General features: G+C 37.7%; 2 protein-coding genes and 1 non-coding gene across 4 annotated transcripts in view; all 3 read right to left on the bottom strand.

The window, feature by feature from the left end:
* b3gat3 (beta-1,3-glucuronyltransferase 3 (glucuronosyltransferase I)) overlaps window positions 1-2,255 on the bottom strand; it is a 5,323-nt gene extending 3,068 nt beyond the window's left edge. The window contains 5 exon segments of the mRNA XM_025062054.1: window position 1; window positions 3-116; window positions 219-399; window positions 1,269-1,371; window positions 2,079-2,255. The exon segment at window position 1 is cut by the window's left edge and continues 57 nt beyond it. Of these exon segments, the coding sequence (XP_024917822.1) occupies window position 1; window positions 3-116; window positions 219-399; window positions 1,269-1,362 (390 nt within the window). The 5' untranslated portion in view covers window positions 1,363-1,371; window positions 2,079-2,255.
* A 3,886-nt stretch (window positions 2,256-6,141) lies between these two features.
* Window positions 6,142-13,301, bottom strand: naa40 (N-alpha-acetyltransferase 40, NatD catalytic subunit). 2 transcript variants are annotated; one of them, XM_025059901.1, is made up of 9 exons: window positions 12,912-13,301; window positions 10,822-10,898; window positions 10,149-10,244; window positions 9,006-9,058; window positions 8,769-8,864; window positions 7,497-7,655; window positions 7,330-7,413; window positions 6,983-7,060; window positions 6,142-6,764 (listed from the first exon to the last, which is right to left on the bottom strand). In XM_025059901.1, exons 2-9 carry the CDS (start codon window positions 10,885-10,887, stop codon window positions 6,617-6,619), a joined length of 780 nt encoding a protein of 259 aa, XP_024915669.1. In that variant the 5' UTR covers window positions 10,888-10,898; window positions 12,912-13,301; the 3' UTR covers window positions 6,142-6,616. The 2 variants fall into 2 exon arrangements, with proteins under 2 accessions (XP_024915669.1, XP_008315723.1); XM_008317501.3 differs by lacking the exon at window positions 10,822-10,898 and having other exon boundaries at window positions 12,912-13,299.
* A 475-nt stretch (window positions 13,302-13,776) lies between these two features.
* Window positions 13,777-13,858, bottom strand: trnal-aag (transfer RNA leucine (anticodon AAG)). Its single transcript has one exon. It is a non-coding gene; the product is annotated as a tRNA-Leu (tRNA).
* Between the last annotated feature and the right edge of the window lie 426 nt (window positions 13,859-14,284).

Genomic DNA, 14,284 nt, shown 5'->3' with positions numbered 1-14,284 from the left:
GCAGGTCAGTCACCAGCGGAGTCTTGTGAGGAGAGTCTTCCACAACAATCCAGTGAAGCTGAGGGACATGCAGGAACGTCTGAGACAGGCGAGTCAGCTCTGCCTTTTGCACCAGCCTGCAGAACAGAAACAAACAGGAACCTGTGAGGACGACTCCGCACAGATTCTCCTCTTACAGTGCAGTACAAGAGCGAGGGGATGATTATACGGGGGGCTACCTTGCATAGGTTGGAGTAATGACAAAGATGGTGGGCAGGTTGGGTTTGGCTGCTTGTTTCTGTGGTTGTTTGGTTGCCTCTGACTTCCTCATCTGCTCCTGAAGGCGATGCAGCTCCCCCCGCAGCTGGGATATGGTACGGTCTTTGGGCAAGTCATGCTCAGAGCAGTCACAGCGTTGACCTGCAGGACACAAAGACAAATTAGACAAAATGTATAAGTTGGAAGACTTTTCTTTTTACAGTGTTTCGGTATATACTGATTGCAGCTTAGTATTTTGCATGTGTGGCTGTGAAAGATGCATCAAATGACTGCATATTTAAAAAGGTACAGTCGCTCACTCAGCTCCGGTTTTTAATTATGGATTAATGCTAGGCAAACATAGCATGACATTTCCATTTCTAAAGCTGTTTACCCAGTGTTGTTTATAAAAAGGTTCTATTCTGCGCTTTGTTCATAAATGATCATTTCATTGAGATGATATATTATGGATATCTAAGCGATGGAATGCTAAAATGACTGTGCTAGGATTGTTTTTTTTATTCCTGGTTTGTATTTCTGTCTTCAGACTCTTTTCTAATAATACTTTAGTCTGACTGCATCAAGAATTAAGAAGATTATCACTTGTTTTATAATTGTATAATGTTCTTAACTATCTCAGTATTATATTATATCATAATAAGTTTTATTTTTAGTATTATTAAAAAAGTAAGTAGGACAGAGCTTCCACCACATTTTAGCTGTATTTGAAATGTTCCTTTTTTATAGATGGTCAAACCTGTACATTGTTTTTCACAAAGAGGCAAAAGAGTCATGGCGTTTCCCTTTCGCAAACAGTTCCTCAAGTTTCTGAAATGGTTTTTGTTTGTTTAAGCTTTTCTTAATCATTTCTCCATCAGCAGGTAATCCATATACTCTTCTTAAATATCCTACATAACAGTTATCGGTTTTGTGACTAAACTCTAACAGACAATTTACACATTTGTGAAAGTGGAACTAGTCAGTTTTCTGTTCCTGCCAGTCTGACCTGAGGGGGTGACGTGACCACTCACCGAGCTGCATCAACGCATATATGAGGCCCAGCAGGGAAACCATAAAGTAGAGCACGAACACGGTCTTCAGCTTCAACTTCATCCTTGTCGCCATGATGGCCAGCTGCAGGTGTGGGAGCAGGTGGAAGGAAAAAGAATATTTATATATTATATTTACACAAGTCAAGTTTTACATGTTTAACATTTACCAGTTTTATTGTTGTCAAAACCGTATTACAAAAAGTAGAAAGTAAAATACATTTGCAACAAAATGCTCTAAAGGAAACATACATGTGACAAAGCAGTGCAGAAAAAATGGTAAGTATTACCTTGGCTTCTGTGTACTTACTGTATACACAGATTCTTCTGACTGCATAAGGTAAACTAGTAATAGAGTCCACATGAAATGTTTTACTATAGATGTTGTATTACTCATTGTGCTAATGCAACAAGGAAACTGTGGAAACAACAATAATATAATGACAACCTGTACAAACTGATTCTACATGGATCTTTATCAGATCATTATTTTAGTCCAGGTGCAGTTGAATCTGTGGTTTCATGATGCTTGAATGTTATAACAAAAAATAAATCGTTGTGGAATCTTATTTATTAAGATCCATAGCCAAAGTCTTGTCAATGGATTTATAATGACATAACATTTTCTATTAGGCCTGAAATACCGACAAAATGTGACTTTTGATGCTGCATCACCCACGAGGCAGGGAAATGTACAAATGCACTAAACCGGTTTTTAAATATGGATGTATGCTAGGCAAATATAGCATGACATTTCCATTACTAAAGCTGACATTTTTTTCAATAACTCACCCAGATAAGAACTAACAGAAGACGACAGCGACAGATCTAGTCCATGTAATTAAAGCTTCATGCCATGGTGGATGGACACGAGCAAATGCACCGTGGTGTAAAACAACGTCCATTCATTTGTTTTCTCAGGGATATTTTTCTTAAACAGATTTACCAACATCTTCCGGCTTCGGTGCAACGCGGAAAAAATGTCCGCCTAGCAACAAGCTTAAGACCGAACGTTCCATATGTCTGATAAGCTGCAAAACGCACCGAAACAGAAACGTGGAAGTATCGGCGTGGAATTACATTTTTACTATTAGTAAAAGTTACTATTTTATTGTATTTATATATTTGCCAAAAGCTCCACTGGTGTGGATAAATCTCAAGACACCGCGGTTTGTAGGTTTTTGTTTTGTTTGTTTGTTTGTTTGTTTGTTTTACATTTTTTATGTGAGATTTAAAAAAATTGTATCAGTATAAAAGTATATTTTTTGGCCTTTAAAAAAAATCTATTTAGGTTTTAAATTTTTCAGGGCAAAATGTTGGGACAACTCTTTACTACTGTTTTGGTGCAGCTCAAGTACAAGAATATGTCACTAAGTGCCTTAAAATATAATGCAGATGTTGTAGAAAATCCGATCGTAATTAATCTGAAATATAATGCAGATGTTGTAGAAAATCTGATCGTAAGTAATCTGACAAATCTAATAATCAGACATTAGTTAATTATAATTGTTTATTTATTCCATGAGATGATCCTGTTAACAGAGAAAATAAGAGGGAGGCATCAGACTTACGCACACCACTTGTTTATTTATGCCTAACATGATGCTCTATTCATTTAATTATATTTTAAAAGCCCTACAATAAATCTTTATATATATATAAATTATGTTTTTAAATGTATCATATGGAAATGTTGCTCTATTCATTCCCATATATATAAATGTATTGTAGGACTTTGTAAATATCATATGGAAATGAATAGAGCAATAGGCATAAATAAGCAAGTGGTGTGCGTAAATCTGATGCTTCCCTCTTTTCTCTGTTAATATATATATATATATTCCATTAGATAAACTATACAGACTACAATCGATACTAAAATGCATGTTTTCATTATAAAATAATTATAAAATACTTTATACATGGCTCAAACCTTTTGAAATGATAAATTTGACTATCCCAGTGCTTCCAAAACAGGTTTAAGGTTTTTTGATTTATGATGGGGAAAAAGAAAATTCAGACACATCTCAAAAAGTCAAACAACTTTCCTTTATTTGTAACATACAAATAAAACACTGACAAGGCAGAATGACTTAAGTTTTCCCTTTCACGATTGTTTATGGAACAAGACTTGACACTCACTCTCAAAACATGTTTAAAAAAGTTTTTTTTTTCAGTAAAAGTCCAAGAAATGAAAATGGTTATGGAACTACAACAGCTTATATATATATATATTTATATATACAAAGAGAGAAGACCAAGAGAAGGGTCTCTGTTTTCTGAAGGTTTGTAACTATTTTCCAAAATAAAAGTCCTCACTGACTTCAAAATAAGTTTGCCAAGTTCAGGCTCCAGGTCAACTGAACCTTTTTATTTTTAAACACAGCCCATCTACAGTATGGGCTGAACACTCAGCACTGATTCACATGAAGCTCAAACTCAAGAAATTTCACATCCCCAGGGCATACAACTGTTAATTTTACTGAAGCAGAACATAAAAAAACCAAAACCAGGCCCCAGAGTGTAATGTCATCACCACCTTTTGTTCTCAAAGAACCACCAAGATTTTCTGATTGAAACTGACCTGAGGTCAGAGCTGCGGTAAAACTCCAAAGTGACACCATGGCTCTTCAGTAAAATTGATGAGGCTTGAATGCGTTTGATTAACCTGAGAGAGAAACTGTCAGCCGGTTGAAAAACTAACACTATGTACATCCTGCCACTTTACTGTAATCTACATATGAAGGACTGAACTCTACAACAAACAGAAAAGGTTAAATCTTACTTGTTCATGGTCAGAATTTTAACAGGCATGAAACATTATCTTGTCTAATGACCTTTTTTAAAGAAACATTTCATAAAGACTGACTGAAAACAAGCAGAAACCTTCTTCACAGAGAAAGCACAGAACAGAGCTTTAATTTTCAGATGAAAGTCTGAAATTGTCTAATGCAATTTTTTCGTCTCTTTTCTTGTCACACAGCTTGAGCCTCAACAACACCTCGAAGCGTACCTTGGTAAGGCCTTTTAAAAAAAAAATCTTTAAAAAAAAAAAAAAATAAAATAAAGAAAACTCTCTTCCACTTTAAAAAAAAGAATAAAGAAAACTCTCTTCCACTCCTTAGGCCGAGACACAAATCAATGCCAACTGACCTCTGACCTGGATTTAAAGGGTGTTATCTTGTTTTAAAACAGAGCCTAAAAAGCAGCTGACTAGAGCGCTAAATTGTCCAAAAATACCCTGAAGGTTTTGTAAACACCTATCGAGTCAACAAGGTTGAAACTGATACCGCAGCCATTACAGGCTGACGACTCCGGTCGTATGTAAAATCCTCAGTGGAACTTCTGCATGACACAAAACTTGCAGTGCTGACTTTTTGTTAAGATTCCTCAAAGAAATGCAGGACTGGCCATTTCCTCTTACATTCATGCAAACTTTCCCCCGTTACTTTCAACATGCACAAATGTTCAAAAAGACTTGCACGAAATGCTAAAGTAAAACCTACAGAACCACGAGGACTTTAGATACATGTTCCATCAGTGCAGCTACAGTTCAGAAGCAGCAACACTGCCGTCTGTCACTAAGGTAACTAGAACTTTTGTTTTCTTTTTACTTCTTCAATCTCATCATGCAGCATAAGAGTGGACCAGTAAAATGGCATGGCTGAGGTAAAGAGAGAAGTATCCAAAAACGAAACCATCTTCAGTGTTTTGCCATTGCTTCAACCATTCATTCATTTAATTTAACCACAAAATGATGCCATTTACACATGCTAACCAAGTTCGGTATATAAAAGTGATTTTAGTTGATTTTTACGCAGCCAAAAGTAGCAATTCAGTTATTTGTTTATCTTTAGTACCTCAACAGACAAAAAAGAGACGCAACTGTACAAAGCAGGCGATGTAAATGGGCAGGCAAACTCAAATACTGCCTGAAGGGCATTGAGGAACAAACCAAAGGCTCAGTAAAGCATGAGAACCACGCCATCAGAAACTAAATCTCCCAACTGTGCACATTTGGCCGCAAACATCAAGACCAAAACAAAAAGGCAAAACTGGGCAAAACAAGTAAAGTTTTCATCCCGTGGTATATAACCTTGATAACTTTGAAAATTATGAGAAATGTGAAAAACTTTTTTAGGTGTAGATGGTAGGGTTCTGATGGTTAGTGTTGGTAAACCACAGGCATGGAGTTTAACTGAAAAAGATCATGATTCGAATGCTTTCATACATTATCGTGCACACATAATCCTGGAACTCAGATGAAACATTTATCTACACAAGACCAAATCATAAATTTAGATGGAAGGTAGTTATAATCTAATAAACCCTCGTGACAGACAAATTGTAGCCCACACAACCTTGCTGTAGCGCTGAACCACCATCAACTTCACAACAATATGCACTTTCTTGCACTATCTTAACACGAACTGTAAACCAGAAATTTGAACCGACTCTACATTAAATTCTTACCTCAAAAGTTTAATCTGAACCATGGCATTTAATAGGTCACACCCTAACTCCCTCTGGGCTTCAACAACAGCTGCTGTCCACTGATTTTTATTGTTGTCTCATTCCAGGTCTAAGTTGCTCTTAAACTCAACCGTAATGCGTAAGGTGTAATGCATAATCTATTTGTAAGCAGAAGGAAGAAAAAATAAAAAGTGACATCTGTGGAGCTTTTGACACAAGTCACCAAACCCTGACTGGAGAAGTAATGCTAATAATGTACTGCATCGATGTAATAGTAGTATCACTGATCAATTTGGTTTCAATCAGCGCAGTTGCTGCAGTGCTTTTCTTTAAAAACAGCAATATGTGCGTACAATCTGTGTCAAAAATAGAGCAGAGCGTCCAACTTCCAACAAATTTACTACTTTGGATGAAGCAGCATTGCAGATGAATTCAATACAGTATAGCACATTAGCAGATGAGAGTGAGGTGGAGTGAGGTTGACTCTGGTCATTAATGATGTCAGCAAGAAGCTTTTTCCTAAATGGGGAATTACTACTAATCATTAGGATTAAGGAAAAATGTCTGACATTGAACCAAGCAGTAGGAAACCACAAACAGGTAACTATGTGTGAAAGCCCACACTGATACTGCTTTTGCAGCAGGAAAACACCTAAAAACATACAAGTCTCATTCCTTAACACATCAACATCGGCAGCCCGGAATTCCACGCTCCATTCATTGAAACCACATACATGATCGTTCAAACTCATGGCGTTCGCAGAATTTGCAGGCAGCTCAAGCTTTCACACACAGCCATGTGAAAGTTGCTGGCTTTTTTTTTTTAAACCAATCAGATATCAGGAACAGGAGTGGATTCAGTGGCAGCAGCCCCCACAGTGTCCACCCCCATGGGTGTGTCCAGCAGAGGCCTCTCCGTGTTTTGTCCGCCGGCTCAGGATTTCATAGGAGCAGTCGTCACCACAGCATCCAGACATGCTGGGTGAAGTTTCATCAATCTCAAATCTGAAAGTGAGTAGAGGAGAGTTTACACTGGGTGAAGTTTCATCAATCTCAAATCTAAAAGTGAGTAGAGGAGAGTTTACACTTAGGGTTTTTGTCATCTCAATCTATTGGCTTAGGTGAACCAATAGAATGCAATGTCAACACAAATAAATAAAAACAAGAACAAAGACAACAACAAATATTTAATACGTTTGTTTACACAGAGCATTGGTACTCACTGTAGAGCATCTCTGAAGAACTGGTAAGCTCCATGATTGTGTTTGAAAACTGTCAGCATCACCTTTTTCATCTGTGTACTAGGCAGAAAAAACAGGATACGAAATTCTTCCTTAAATGGATCTTTTGAAGTCTGTTTTTTTAAATAAATAAATATGGACAATTTGTTTCATTTTTTTCTTAAAAGTGCCCAATTATCTTACAAATAGCAGATGTTTCCTTCTGTTCAAAATACCTACAAAATTAATATTACGTACATCAAATAAAAATCTTTTTAGTTTTCCAGCAGTTTGTCAAGGTCTTAACATTAAACTCCCTCTGCTGCCAGCATAGGATCAGGGCTTTCTACCTGTTTGCGATGAGCTGCAGTATCTGGATGAGGAACTTTCCGAGTCCTTTCCTCCGCACTTTACTCTCCAGCTGCACTTCATAGCTGATGAATAAGACAGAAATGTTGAAATAAAAGACAAAAAAAAAAAGACAAAAGAAAGATTGTTTGTACCCAAGCAGCCCTACCAATATAGAACCTCTTCTCCACATTCCACATCGAATCGGAAGTGAGAGAAGGCCACTGGAGAGGAATCAGCATCACGGGCCAGCAGGTACCACGCTCGCTCATCGTTCATCTCCTCTCTCTTTTCCCTCTCCTTCCAGCCCCACTCACTCTGCTCATACCTGTCACATTAAAGGAAATGATTTACCATGTGTATGTTTGAGTCCTCATTATGGGTTTCAACTATTTGACTGTGGCCAATTAGAAAGGTGCAAACACCTGTAGTTTCCATTTGTTTGGACCAAAGCAGAAAATTCCACATATTTTTCATAACATACTAAAGAATATCAAAGACTTCAATTCAACAGATTTATGTCATCAGTGACTGTGTTTTGGGTTCACAGGTCACGTTTAAGACATTTTTTTAAAGTATATACAAATGATTTCATTTAACCTTTTCAGCAAATACTGACATGGCTGCTTTACCTTTTTTTATTAAAAGAAATGGGATGATGCCTTCACAGCCAAAATTATATTTCTTCACTGGGATAAAATAAACCATTTACACATCTGAGGTGGCCTTATTTAAGGATGTTGAGTACACAAGTTCTTTTCAAATGTTAACATCACAACCTTCAATGCAAAAAAGTCAAAACAATATTTTTCTGCAGATTTGTTCCGTAATTTATCACTATGCTTGCTTCTCATTATCCATTTTCTAACATATATTGTTTTTTTTAAGGTAATATCATGTCATGTCCTTATGACGGTGAGAGACTGTCACATTTCACATCCCAATTAAATGTACTACAATCAGTCCTGCATCTGAACCAGCCTCACCTTTTTTTAAGAAATCATGGTTTCCTTGCCAGCTGCACACAAGATTCGAATGCATTTACATTACATTACATTAGATTCGAATGCATTTACATACATTCTGCACAATTAAGTTGCTATTAAGAAACAGCCTCAGCAAAGTTCATTTGACCTTAACCAAACATCTGAAACTGAAGTTTTGCCTTTTGTGAAAATAAAAGTCAAACTCTTAGAAGTACCAGAGCAGGAGAACTGTTGTCATCTCTCAAATCTGTCTGCATCACTTCTGCTCCTCTTTTCCTCATACCCTCTAACATCTTACACCGTTTAGTGTTTGATGTCACTCTTTAATTCTGTCACGCTCTTGAGAATTTCTGGCTTGTCTGCATTCTTTTCAGTTCCAACCTACAGTGCACACCAACGTACAAGATGTGTTTCCATCCTAAACTGAGAGAAGAGGAACAGGGCAGGTTACTTACAGTGTCTGCATGTTGGCTCTGGTGAGTTCAAATGCCCACTCCACTGACAGCGGGTTGAGGGAGGTCACTCTCTTACACTCTATCTGCAGGTTCAGCCTGTGAGAGAAGATAATGTGGCCCAAAACATCGAAAAGGTGTCTTTGAAAACGTGTCTCTGTTTGATGCAGGGAATGAAATGTCCATTTTTTTTACAAAATCCCAAATGTGACCTTAGAGAGAACTCAAAATGACACATACCCATTTCTGTCGTATTTTTTGAAAGCTGGGAAAGTATTCAGTGGATCATCAAGCTGTAAGAAGAACATAAACACAAAATGTCTATTTGCGTCACCACATTTACACATCGAACAATATTTTGTGCAAAAAGACAGTTTTAGTTCTAGAAGTAATTCTAAGTTAATTACAACATTCCTTCATTTAAAATACAGACTTTTTATTCGCTCAGTAAAACTGACTCCAATCTAAATATCTGATACAGGAAGCAAACAACCAGACAGTTTTCTAATTAGATTAGTCCTTTAGGAAAAGTAAACGTGCTCCAAGTCATGATTATGAAACTGTAAATAATTCTGCACATGCCCCGCATCCTTATAATACATAATGAACTCCAGCATTTTTAAAGTCTGATACAGATAGCTGCTGGGAAATCAGTTGAGCAGCTGGCAGTTTGTTGAGGACCAGTAACAGAAGTAAAACTATGCGTACGGAGTTGGCGTCACATTTAAAAATAAAGTGATAAGGACATCCCTGCTGTTAAAGCTCATCCAACTCTGATCACAAAAGCCTTCAACACTTTAAAGAGTGGCTACTGCAGAGGGTTTGACCTCTGGATCTGTGCTGTGTCGTCCTGTTCACTGACGCAGTCATAACTGTGTTCTACTTAAAGACCCAGTGAGAACCAGAATCTAAGCTGCATGATTTATGGTTAAAAAAAAACAAAAAAAACACCAGATGCCCCGTTTGTTCTATTAAATCAACAGCATCACAAACTACAGCTTTAAAAACCACAATCCATGTTGGCCCATTAGGAAGGTGGGAGGAGACAGAACAGCGTGAAATAGCAACTGTTCCATTTCGAGGCAAAGTGACACAGAAACACTTTGGGTCCATGCAGGACTGTTGCTGAAGAGTTGCTGAGGACGTAGATAAAAACCAAAAGCTTACTCCTTATTGGCCGCTACTGTGTGCTCTGTATTCCATGTATTTAACTATTTTAATCAAATATACATAAGTAACCAGATGGCTGTGTTTTCCCTTGCCCTGAATGTTATTAAGTGTTGCATGCTATTAAATTGGACTAATGTCAAATGAAATGAACAATGTGAACAAAGGTCTCTGGTCCACTGTCTCCATGTTGACCCAAAATCTCTCCTTATTTACCTTATTGGCTGCATCCACTTTAGCACAGACAGCGTCCATCGCTGCCCTCTCCTCCAGACGCCTCGCTTTCTTCTCCTTTGCTCTGTTGGACTTCCTCTGGGAACAGGAAATTAGAGAGTTGGCAAAGCAAAAATAATCTCGTACTTTATAGATCTCTCAAAATAACTACACATTGTCCAGGGTAACTAGGACCACCATGGGTAAACAAAACATAAAATCTGCATACACAACCCAACCCAGGACCTGTGCCGAGGTTAGTCATTTTACGGTGAGATTTTAGGTACCATTTATTCATAGCTGTTTAGTGCAGTTTACAGTGGGATCCAATGGCTAAGAATTTTTAATTTTATATGTTTAATCATATTTATCCCTCTGTGGCCGTATGGGTGTTGATATAGAAGTCAAAAGATAAATGTCACAGCTTGTCTTTGACTGTGCTTTTAACTCTAAACATAAACAGCCAGTGATTTGCTCTTTCCATGTATGCAGTCGTTATTTTACCACAGTGCTATTAATTAGACAGAGATGCAAGTCAAACAACAACAACACTGCAGAGCACAGTCAGGACATGTACAGTCAAAAAGCACTAATGCAAGACTATGCAACAGCCAGATTTGGAGAAAAATGCATCTCTTCAGAAATTTGTGTCAATAAAAATCGTGGTTGTATATACCTGTGTCAACAGCAATGAGATTTTAATCTGGCCTGCTCCTGGCTTCATGTCCAATGCTGCTTTCATCGATGCTTCAACTATAACTCACAGAAAATACTCAGACTGCAGCTACACTTTGTAGCAGACAGGGAGCCTGCTAACAACTGCTACAAGTACATTCATTTCTACCAGTAAAAAAAAAAAAAAAATGATTACCCTTTTCTCAATACCAACACTAATTTTGAAAGACATTACTGGATTCGATAAAAACATTAAAATAAAAGGTTTCACTAGCTTCATCATTGGCCAATTTTTTAACTTATTTGGGATTTTTTTTTGCAAATCTATCATTTGGAAATTCCAGCTATTTTACAGGAAGGTTTGCTTTTTTATGGCTGTTTGTGTGCTACCTTTTTTTATCGTGTTTTTAATGACCTGTAACTTTTTTTTTTTAAATATTCAGCTCACTTTAGTAATGAAGTTATCATTTTTTGTTTACTTTAACATTCTTTCTTCAATGTACTCTTTTATATCCAAGTTTTCTGGCTAGTATTCAACTGTGTAGGTGCAAAATGGGGAAAAAAAGAAAGATAATATTTTTGTTGACCGTCAGGTCAAAGTCACTCACAGTCAGACACACATACACACGTGTGTGAAAAAAAAGTAGTTTGCAAATGTCTGTCCAGAATATAAATTAGACATATAGAAGCTTGTCTTGAAAATAAATGCAATTGCAATATTTAACTGTTTTTTAAATATTTCAAATATGAATCTTCAGTAGTAATAGTAGTACCCTGTATTTGTTGGGAGTATATTGCATTTTTAGTGTAGTTGATTGCAGCAAACAACAAACATATCCAATCGATTTTAATTTCAGTTATAGTTTAATGTTCTATTCTCTGTTGTGCTCCTTTGTTCCGTAAAAACCTTGCAGTTGTACAGCGGCTAGGCAAACCTTCTGACCTCTCTGCTGTCCTACAAGGTAGAACAGGTCTAGGTCTCCCATAAACCTTTTTATTGCACTTTGATTTTATAAGTTCCACTATTCACTAGTGTTACAGTCGTTTCTTGACACATCTTAATAACTTTCTTTTTTTAATGTTTCCACCGATTTCCTCCACATCTTTTAAATACCACCAACATGACTTCTTGAGACATTCTTGTCCTGTGGCCATCATCCATTCATTATCTAAATTGTAAATAAATATTATTTTGTTTTGGTACAGTCCTTAACAATGAAACTGAAAACTGCCCAATGTATAGGCTGAGCTTGTTTTTTATTACTGCCATATATGTGAGGGACCATCCATACTTTTGACTCCATTAAATTTATCATACATAATTACATTGACCTATAGATTGGGCCACAAAGCACTGCTTCTGACCTTGCTTTTTTGATGTTTGAAATAATTATGTTTCTACATGTAAATTGAAATAACATCAGCTCTCCAAATAAATCTAGTCTGTTTAAAAATGCTGTGTTATAAAGTCTTTGTTCTGTAAAAATGCACTTGGGAAATAGCTAAAATAGAACTACCTTTTCCTCAGGGGTTTGGTAATTTTGAGGTTCCAGACTGAGGAGAGAAGCACGTGGATTGGTTTATCACTAGTGAAAGTGAGGTATTAGGGTCAGGGACTGTCTACTGACTCCGAGTAAAGCTCGGTTTGGCGGATTAATGAGCGAGAACATGGTGACCAGGTGGACTGAAACAGCATGCCCTAATGTACTGTATATGGACACACATATACACTTCAGTCATTAGCATTAACAGCTAGCCGAGCACTCGTCATTAGAATGGCATTCCACAGCAGCAGAGGCAGCAGCTAACGCTGTTAGCACGCTAATAATGTTATACACGGCCACACATACGTAGGCAGTGGAAATATAAGTGTAAAGCCGTTCAGACAATGTCTTAATAACGTTGTAAATGATTGTTTCTGCGTGCTGGAAGCTAACGTACGCTAACCAGGCTACAGCGGCTAAACATCCATCCATCATGGTCTCTCCACTTCTTTCTTCCTTTCTCCCATCACACTAATACACACTCACTATGTTTAAAACAATTACATCTCTAAATGTACCATAGTATCATAAAAGAGTCAAAACTCACCCCCATTGTGCCGCTGTCTTGTGTGGCTGCCTCAGGAGAAACACGCCTCTATTGTCCCCGCGCTGCTCCTCTACCGCCGCTGCTGAGTTATTGGTACCGTGACCGCAGACACAGCAGAAGGGGCCACATTAATATGACAATTATAGATAATGTACTGACGAGGCGGACGGGCTAAAGCACCGACCACTGACTGTATCAGTAGCAGCGGCGAAAAGCGTAGAGCTGGTCACAGGAACTATCCACCGGTTCGTGTTTTTTTTTTTTAGTACTGCCTGATTGGCGCCAAGATTGATCTCAGGTCTCCCTTTTCTCTAGTCTGCCTTTTTCTTTCTTTCCTCCGCTCTCTCCTCAGCCTCCGACTGTGCTGCGTTCACGGGTTCCATTCTGAGCTCAGATCAGAGAGTCTCAAAAAAGTGTCGAAAAATGTGAAAAGGAGGGAAGAGGGTAGTAAAATGTGTTTCGTTTAGGCCTGGTAAACTAATAAATGTTTAATCCGACAAATTACTGAGTAGAAGTGGGTCAAACAGGAAGGATCTAGAAAAAACAACATTCCTAAATATAACTAAAACTTTTCATTTTTATTCCTGCGACACGACAAAATATAAACGTATATTCTTTTTATCTTTTTAAACAAAATGTACACAATAAGAGACATCAATGCATGATATGTATGAAAATGTACAGCTCGGGCACGTGTTTTTAAAATTTTGGCCATTTGAACATTTGACTCAGAAAAGAACCACATACTGTCCTAACTAATCTGACACGCACTGATCTTTAGGGAAATTGTGTTCTTCCGCTATAATTCTGACTTGCGTTACTTAATACTTCGCCATGTGTTGCCCATCTCTAGAAAAATTATTACTGGCAGCGGTGGGATTCGAACCCACGCCTCCGAAGAGACTGGAGCCTTAATCCAGCGCCTTAGACCGCTCGGCCACGCTACCATATGATGGATACATGGAGATATTAGAATAACATGTGGGTACATATTCCTTTAACTTTACAGTCTATGCGGAAGTATAAATTACAAGTATTTACCTTTTTGGACCGGATTGAATAAAAACCATAAGCAGCTGAAGAAAAATATGTGTCAACTCACATATCGTGCATCCTTGTTGTGGTCATGCGTCTGTTGCAGCACAACATACATTATACATTGTATAATGTATATTATACATGTACACACAGTACATTCTCAACAGTTGTTGTGGTTGTTGTGTCAGTATGGCCTCACCCCCAGGATCAGTGTGGCTGCTACAGTCACTGATGCAGGGCTCTGCTATAGGCATACGTACTAAGTGTAGTTGGCTGCAGCCAGGGTTCAGTGAGAATGCCAAGTTGGTGTGGCCCCTATAGTTGAAAGGTGTAAT

Source organism: Cynoglossus semilaevis, chromosome 1, assembly GCF_000523025.1.
Source record: "Cynoglossus semilaevis isolate Cse_v1.0 chromosome 1, Cse_v1.0, whole genome shotgun sequence".
Classification (NCBI taxonomy): domain Eukaryota; kingdom Metazoa; phylum Chordata; class Actinopteri; order Pleuronectiformes; family Cynoglossidae; genus Cynoglossus; species Cynoglossus semilaevis.
Note: the sequence above shows the minus strand (reverse complement) of the source record. Positions and strands in the feature narration are given on the sequence as shown.

What these genes read in the sequence shown, in the direction of transcription:
- naa40 (XM_025059901.1), bottom strand. Translation starts at nt 10,887, where the DNA reads ATGAAAGCAGCATTGGACATGAAGCCAGGAGCAGGCCAGATTAAAATC. An exon ending in TCTCATTGCTGTTGACACAG is followed by an intron (nt 10,245 to 10,821) that starts GTATATACAACC and finishes TCCTGTTCCCAG; the next exon opens with AGGAAGTCCAACAGAGCAAA. An exon ending in GGAGAAGAGGTTCTATATTG is followed by an intron (nt 7,414 to 7,496) that starts GTAGGGCTGCTT and finishes CTTATTCATCAG; the next exon opens with CTATGAAGTGCAGCTGGAGA.